The sequence below is a fragment of the Protobothrops mucrosquamatus genome, unplaced genomic scaffold, assembly GCF_001527695.2.
Source record: "Protobothrops mucrosquamatus isolate PMUCROS unplaced genomic scaffold, P.Mucros_1.0 scaffold84, whole genome shotgun sequence".
Classification (NCBI taxonomy): domain Eukaryota; kingdom Metazoa; phylum Chordata; class Lepidosauria; order Squamata; family Viperidae; genus Protobothrops; species Protobothrops mucrosquamatus.
In genome coordinates, this window is record NW_015386461.1 from 923,539 (window position 1) to 932,289 (window position 8,751).

Genomic DNA, 8,751 nt, shown 5'->3' on the forward strand with positions numbered 1-8,751 from the left:
CATTATTTTAGACACTGTTTTGCTATCTTACAGCAAATTCAAGAAATAAAATATTGCTCCAGTGAAACTATTTTATCTCCAATGATTACATAGTATTCCTAACTAAACAACCTTAGCAAAACCTTTGGACAAGTCAGAAAGGGAGTACAGAATTGAAAACGAGTGTTTTTTTTTAAAAAAATAAAATAAAATAAAAATAAAATAAAATTGGGTGTTTATGTGACTCTTCAGACTCTGATTACTGCCACAATCGTAACCCATGATAGAGCCTAAAGGAGCCATCAGTTTGTCAGTCACCAATCCTAGTTTGGAGGGTTCCCTTAAATGGCTGTCTCAAACAGGGATGCTGAAGAAAGTCCATTGAATGAGGCTAGGATAGGCCAGAAAGTGACCAAGAGCCGATGTTGCTATTCAGCAGCTGCCTGGCCTTGTTGACGGGAACAGCACCACCATTTAACATACCTACGATAAGTCGTTTCGGCACTATCCGATCCTCTCAGGTTGATATTTTGTTCAGTGCTATCTGACAAACTGTCCATCACGAGGAGTCACTGGGGAAGAAGCCTCAATGTATCTCAAGCTTTAGTTGGGACTTGATTTGTCACGTCTTTGAATAAAGAGATTTCTCTGGCTGGAAGTAGCTCACTTCGAAAAACGAAAACATAAAAGAGTTGAGGGTTATTGTTTTTTCCCTCCTCTAAACATTTAAATCACTCGTCTGCCCTTTCTCAGGACAGATTTCTACTCTCTGACACGACCGTTTTGTCTGCAGTAGCAAAGTGCACAGTGTGGCTCTCTCCAAGCCACTTTGAAAAGTCACATTAACTTCCTGCTATAGGCAGTCTTTACATAGTGCAACTTGTCCTTTAAGATAGTCCCTACAAGGGCAGATCCTTTTATGGTTTAGATGAGATCCTGCGCAGCTGAACAACAAAAGATCGCCTTGGAAAACACAGTGCTTTCTCTTTTCATCAAACGATGGGACCAGAATATCATTTGCAGACTCAACGGTATGACACTGAATGTTGTATCTGGAAAATGAAAGAAAAAAAACCCCATATATATCATTTTGTAGTACAAACAGTTCGGATAATATTCATTCAGTAGTACATTTACTACTGGTGCAAAACCCATTTTCCTTGCTGATTTATCTATTATCTCTCTCTCTCTTCCTCTTTCATCCATCCATCATATCTATCTATCTATCTGTCTGTCTATCTATCTAATCTATCATTTATATCTATTATCTATCTATATCTATTTATCATTATCTATCTTGTACCCTGCCCTTACAATTTTTCAAATAGCTCAAGGTAACAAATACTTCTCCTTCTTCCTCCCATTTTCCCTACAACAACCATCCTGTGGTTTAATAATTAAATGGCAAAAAATACTTAAATATCATGTTATGTTAACTGTTCATCTAGGACAGGGGTCTTCAAACTTGGCCCTTTTATGACCTGTGGACTTTAACTTCCAGAATTCCTCAGCCAGACACGCTGGCTGAGGAATTCTGGGAATTGAAGTCCACAAGCCATAAAAGGGCCAGGTTTGAAGATCCCTGCTCTAGGATTTGAAGCCTGAAGAGCACTGCACCATGTTTGCAGGAGTGGACAGTAAAGACTTCCTATACATCTCACTGGTAGCAATCAGCATGGCCAATATACTGTTAGGAATTACCACTCAACAACCGCTGGAGGACGGCATGGGCCTCACGCTTGCACAATCTGACATGACTTGTAGAAGAAGGACCAACTGTTTTGCTTTTTCCCCAACTGCAGTTACACTGATCTACTTCCCAGATCAACAACTCCAAGTGGTGAAAGGTAATCTATGCACATAGAAGCATTCCTTATGAATTACTATATAAATGTATCAGTAAATTACAGTGAACAGTTGATAATTCCAAAACTGAAAATGAATGTCTTGCTGCAGGTTGACAAACATAAGCCTACTGGGAAAATTATTTAGGATAATTTGTTTATTAATCAAATTTATTTAGCTGCTCAACTCAGAAGAAGAAACTCTGGGCAACCATCAAATAAAACCCATGTAACACCGCTGCTGCGCGAGCTGCACTGGTTGCCAGTGGCCTCCCGGGTGCGCTTTAAGGTGTTAGTTACCACCTTTAAAGCACTCCATGGCATTGGACCTGGCTATCTCCGAGACCGCCTTCTGCCACAGATTCCCTCCCATAGACCGGTACGCTCCCACAGAGTGGGTCTCCTCAGGGTGCCGTCGGCCAANGGTGCCCCCACCCTCTGGAACGAACTACCCCCCGAGATCCGGATGATTCCGGATCTCCTTACTTTCCGCCGCGCCCTCAAGACATGGCTTTTTCAGCAAGCGGGCCTGGCCTAGGGAGGATTTTAAATCGGGTTTTTTAAGAATAATTTTAACTGCACAACTTTAAATATTGGTTTAATTTGGTTTTATCTGGTGGGGGCTGTAAATATGTCTATGTTTTTAAATATGTTGTGAGCCGCCCTGAGTCCCGTTGGGAGAAGGGCGGGATATAAATCAAAATAAATAAATAAATAATAAATAAATAAATAAAACAACAAACATAAAAAACAATGGCTATAAAAATATAAAAATCCACAAAAATAAATATTGTAAAAATGAATAAGCAAGTCCTAGACCAGGGGTCTGCAACCTTGACCTCTGAAGTCCACAAGTCTTAAAAGTTGTCAAGGTTGTAGACCCCTGGCCTAGGCACAGGGGATAAAAAATGGCAACCTTAACGATGGAATCATCTAAGCACGCTTACAACTATTGCAGCATCCCCATGGTCACATGATCAAACTTCGGGCTCTTGGCAACAGGCATGTATTTGTGACAGTTGGGGTCATGTCATCACCAGCTGTAACCAGGGGTGGGATTCAGCCAGTTCGCACCACTTCGGCAGAACTGGTAGTTAATTTTTTGTTGCCCAGGCCCAGTATGGACTTCCAGAAGCAGCACCCACACAGAGAACCGGTTGTTCACATATTTTAATCCCACTACTGGCTGTAACCTTCCCGGCCAGCTTCCAAAAAGCAAAGTCAATGAGAAAAATCAGCTTCACTCAATGACTGCATGATTCACTTAACAACTTCAGTGATCCACTAATTGACTGTGGCAAAAAGGTTGTAAAATGAGGCACAACTCACTTAACAATTGCCTTGCTTAGCAATGGAAATTGCTAAGCAATTGTGGTGGTAAGTTGAGGACTATCTGTACACAGGCCTGCTTATTAACCTATAACCATGTCTCCAGAGAACTGACACCGTGGGGGGACTCCAGATTGTTACAGCTGTGGTGTGTATAATGCAAAGGGCTATAATAGGGACATATTCATATTCATGTCTACAGTTGAAGGCAGGGTAGCTTTTGCATGATCCAGGATACTAATAGCATGTGAATCTGAACCTATGTCATGAGTGCAAGGGCTTAAGGGGAATCTTGTGGCCACTCCTTGTGTGATATGCATAACCACTTTTGTAATATCTCTACAGAGCAGAAGTTGCCTGTCAGTAGTTCTTCAATAAACATTTCAGATTAAAAAAACATGTCACTATTTCCTTGCCTTGCACACTTACTTCAAGAGATCTTTGTCCTTATTCAAGTGCTGGAAAAAAGATGGCTCACATATGAGCTGGTTTTCTTGACAAACCTGTTTACACGATTTTCCGGTTTCAGCAATTTTGACTTGAAGAGCACTCAACGGAGGCCACATCACTTGACCATGACAGAAATCCTGAAACAACACATGAGTATTTCCATGATTTCCTAAGGGAGGATTATATATATAAAAAGCTGGAAAGACTGCCTTGCTTAGCAGCAGGGAATCCCACAGCCAGCAAAAATAATTTTTCCCCTCTATTTTTTTGATATAGCACATAATCAGACAGAATGTGAAGAAAATTGCCAAAATTTAAAGCCCATCTTATAAAGGCTCAAGGTTGACTTAGCCTTCCATCCTTCCGAGGTCAGTAAAATGAGGACCCAGATTGTTGGGGGCCATATTCTGACTCTGTAAACCACTTAGAAAGGGCTGTAAACACTGTGAAGCCGTATATAAGTCTAAGTGCTATTGCTATTTCTGTAGCACCAGCCTTTCATTTCTCTATGCTTCCCCTCCAAGATGCTAAACTGTTGCGAGTTGATTTCCTGTTGCTAAACAAGGCATTACTGAATTCTGCAGAATGACTGCTTACAAAAACAAATACTTTCCACATATGGAAAATGCAGAGATCGGGATAAAGCTAAATCACTAGCAGATCTACCTTCTAATTCTGGCTTGAAGGATAATAGCATGTGCAGAAATTGTGTGCAGTATAACTAATAAGAACTGGTGTGATACCAATTGTCCTACATGGAACTGTATTGAGCAAAGTACTGCTTTACAGTGCTCACTTTGTTTTGACTCTTGGTATTATCAGAGAAAGCATATGGTTTGATTCTAAAGAAAAAGGGAAGAAATCTACTATATATAATGACCCTGCGTAACGTTTGGGGCACATAAATTATTAGTATTTTGTCTACAGTACAGCACAAATATTTAACTATAAATCTGTACGCCATTAACATAAGGAATATTAGCAAATGAAACACAGCTTAACTAGACAGTCAAGGTTGGATCTAAAGTAGGATATAATGTGTGTAATTGGTTTCAATATTTGTAATTATTCACCAGTATTTAATAGGGGAAACTGAATCAGAGAATTCAATATGTCAAAAATCAATATGCATTTTCTTAATGGGAAAATGGCTTTGAAAGCATATTATTCTATTGGTATGACCTCGGACAGAGATCTGATTAGAGGAGGTGCAGGAATGGAATAAATTTCCGTGAATCCCTCTCTGAAATCTTCAGGTATGTTCAAAATAAAGGAAGAGAAAGGATCAGTATATCAACTGCTCATAGCAGACAGATGGGTATTTGGTGCTGAGTAATAACTCAATTAAAAAGAAATTATGAAGTATGATTTCCTTCTAAAAGTGAAATTGTTCCATGCTTATGAACAAAGGAAATAGAATTGATTTAGAAACCATACCTGTTTCTCAATGAACACATTCATCCTCTGGAGCATTCCTTCACACGTGAATTCAAAAGGCAAGTAAGGTTCGATCTGTTACATATAAGTAATATAGATACATTTCAATTGTGTAATGCAGGACGAGGATGCACTGTTCATCACTCTGCTAAATAGTTGGACATATGCTCAGTTAAATTCATTAGCAAGTTTTGAGTGGTCACCAAGAGTTGATGGCATGGCATTTGCCAACGGGGGGGGGGGGAATTCCTCTTTACTCACCTACAGCCTTACTTAGGTGTACTGGGATCTTTTGGGAAGAGGGGAAAGATAACAAAAGGCATTTCCACTGTGAAAGCTAAAGTTCACTTAAGTAATATTGGATTACACCCGTAAGTCCCAGATTTCTTGGGATTACACTTTCTAGTACTGTCAGTCATGTAGCCGGGAATTATGTCAGCTGTAATTCCAACACACATAAAAAGCACACGGTTTGAGAAGCCTATCATTCCTATGCATAATTCACTTTTTTCCCACTGGAAATATTCTGGTTCCCAACAAAGCAAGAATGCCCAGCAAATACAGATAGTCCTCAACTTACAACCACAACTGAGCCCAAAATTTAAGTGAGTTGTGCCCCATTTTATGACTTTTTTGCCACAGTTGTTAAACATTCACTGCAGTTCTTAAGGGAATCTTGCAGTCATTACGCTAAACTGGCTTCTCCCACTGACTTTGCTTGTTAGAAGCCAGCTGGGAAGATTACAAATAGTGATCACATGGCCCTGGGAAAGTGCAACTGTGATAAATACCAGTTGCCAGTTGCCAAGTGTCCTAATTTTGATCACATGATCACGGGGATACTGCAATGGTTGTAAGCGTGAAAAGCAGTCATAAGTCACTTTGGTTAGTGCTGTTGTAATTTCAAATGGTCACTTTATGAATAGTAGTTATAAGTGGAGGACTACCTGTATTACAGCAACAGTTATTAGCAATCCAATATTTTTATTAGAATCTCTTTTACAATTTTAAGGTTTCTCTAATACTCTTATTCTAAGTATCTAATCCTCAATACTGTAGCAACTTGTTTCAGTTCATAATGTGGTACTATTTCCCTTAAATAAATACCCCTGAAGTTAGAAGTATTATGTTTCCCTGAAAATAAGACCCAACCAGAAAATAAGCCCTAGCATGATTTTTTCAGGATGGTTGTAATATAAGCCCTCCCCCCAAATAAGACCCAGTTAAGATAGTCAGCCAGACGGATGCATTTAGTACCGTATGTCCCCCAAAATAAAACCTTACCAGAAAATAAGCCCTAATGCGTCTTTTGGAGCAAAAATTAACATAAGACCCGGTTTTATTCTTGAGAAAACACAGGTGTCTGTGCAGAGCTATATGAAGTTATACAAAAATGTGATATTAGATGAGTATTTCTCCTCCCTGCCCTAAAATTATCAATGTACTAAAAAAGCCATCCCACATATTCCTCCAATGCAACTTCTCCTCCAGATAATGGAAAAATACTTGATACTTGTTATAATTCTACAGATTTTAATAGATACGTCATCCTCACTTAACAATCTTAATGGGGACTGGCAATTTCACTGCTAAGCAAAGTGGTTGCTAAGTGGGAAGTCATATGACTGCAACTGGACTTTTTGAATGGAAACAGACAAGACCACTCAGTTTCACATCTTTGGCATTGTTTGCCTCCTTTGGAATACCTACTGTCTTCCCTATGGAATACTTGGGATCCCCCACCCTTTGGAATACTTACTGTCTTGTACACATTGAAAGCTTGATGTGGGCATGATTACATTGCTTTCAATGTACAGAAGAACAACTTACTCTCTTGAAATCTCTCCAATCTCCCCACTCTGTGGGAATTGGAGGGGTCAGGCAAAGAAGAGATGGCCTCCAGAAACCCCTTGCTTTTTCCCCCCTTCCCTTTTGCAGAGCAGAGAGCATAAAGAGGAAGAGTTTTCAGGAAAGTACTGTAAACTGTTTGTATAGCGTGCCCACAGCTCTCAGCCTTGGGCTGTGTAGAAGATCAGATTACTCTCTTGCAATCCCCTTTTCTCCAATGTCCCTATTCTGAAAGGAGTGAGGTAAAAAATACCACACACATCAGGCACAAGATAATGCACACTGAATACAATGGCAGTCACATGACTGCAGGATGCTGCAAAAATCATATGTGGTGATAAATGGACTGTAAAGTTATTTTTTTGGGCCATTTTAATTAAATGGTTGCTGAATTAATGGTCAGTAAGCAAGGATTATCTGTAATTCATATTATTTTAAAATTATTACATTCAAATTCTATGTTACTTGCTACTAATATATTTAAAGTATTTTTATTCATAACGAAAGTTTAATGCTACTTCATCTTCCAACCTTTTTTTGGTTTTATAATATTACAGAAAAGCTTTTCTAGAATGTTTATCTTTCTTTTGTAAAGATTTTTTTCATAATTCCTTACAATACAGCCTACCATGTTTTATTTCATTGTAAAACACTGATTAAGAAAGTAATTATCTTTATTAACCTTTTGGCTCGAAATTGCTTTCAGGGCCTGTTCCACTTCAGAAAGGTCATTGATATTTACTGTCCAAACATGAGGCTTCCCAATGTAGACTTCAGCATAGGGATGTTGAGATGTCAACTGAAAGAAAACGGAGAGAAATGCCATATTTTTAGAGCTTAGGTTCGCTTAGTAACCTTCAAAATTGCATATTAAGAAGGCTTTAATTATTTTTCTGAAATCTTGACTTTCAAAAAAATTACTTGCCATACTTTTAGGAAACCCTAGAACAGTGGTGGCGAACCTATGGCACGGGTGCCAGAGGCGGCACTCAGAGCCCTTTCTGTGGGCACGCATGCCGTTGCCCCAGTCCTAGGCTTTCAGCTGGGTTTTATAAAACCTTTTCGCTTTAGGCCTCTGCCGCCGTGTGCAAAAAAAAAAAAGAAGTTTCAATCAGTCAATTTCAGCTTCTCGCGGGAAAAAAAATCTTGCAAAGTTGGAATTGATTGATTGAACTTTTTAGTCCCACCCAGGCTGCCGTTACCACCGCAGCCATGCCCACCCAATAGACACGCCCAGCCAATGGGCCACACCCACCCGGCACCCAACGATGCATAAGTGGTTTTGGGTTGCAGTTTGGACACAGTCTCTAAAAGGTTCGCCATCACTGCCCTAGAAGATGATGAGGAGCAAATAATTTTAAGGAATGCATTTTTTTAAAACATGGTTTCTTTGAGTCAGTCTTAACTCCTGGTGACTGCCTGGACAAGTCCCTGCAGTTGGCTTGGAAGTTCAAGGAACCTTTTTGGGCAGAATGTGGCCCAGCCACATAATATCCAGAACATCTTGATTTTTTCCAGTTTTTAGCCAAAACCAAAGCTGGATAAATCTTCTAAGGTAGGGAGGAGATGGATTGGCCTTCTATTCCATGGCTTGTGAGATAGTGTTCACTCAGACATGGTCTGCCTGAACACTTTGTGCCATCCCTAGCTTTGTCACCAAGAAGCCAAAAGACTGGGGGCCAACCTTAGCGTTGAAGGAAATCTGTTCAGTAATTTATGATGAAACAAGACAACTATCTTTATCTAATAAATAGTTCTTGAATGGAGATAACCTCAATATGGCTGCTTCTGTAGGCCTTAATATCTGGACAAGTTAATAATGGAGTTGAGGCAGGGCATTAAGCCTTAAGTGGTTCTTTAAAGC

At 39.6% G+C, this 8,751-nt stretch overlaps 1 protein-coding gene across 1 annotated transcript in view; it reads right to left on the reverse strand.

Moving 5' to 3' along the window:
* Positions 1-203: 203 nt before the first annotated feature.
* The window catches only part of MGAT5 (alpha-1,6-mannosylglycoprotein 6-beta-N-acetylglucosaminyltransferase), a 141,522-nt gene continuing 132,974 nt past the window's right edge, over positions 204-8,751 (reverse strand). The window contains exons 14-17 of the mRNA XM_015812446.1: positions 7,570-7,686; positions 5,040-5,114; positions 3,582-3,739; positions 204-1,031 (exon numbers count right to left, since the gene is read on the reverse strand). Coding sequence (XP_015667932.1) covers positions 833-1,031; positions 3,582-3,739; positions 5,040-5,114; positions 7,570-7,686 — 549 coding nt within the window. The 3' untranslated portion in view covers positions 204-832. The remainder of the gene's footprint in view (positions 1,032-3,581; positions 3,740-5,039; positions 5,115-7,569; positions 7,687-8,751) is intronic.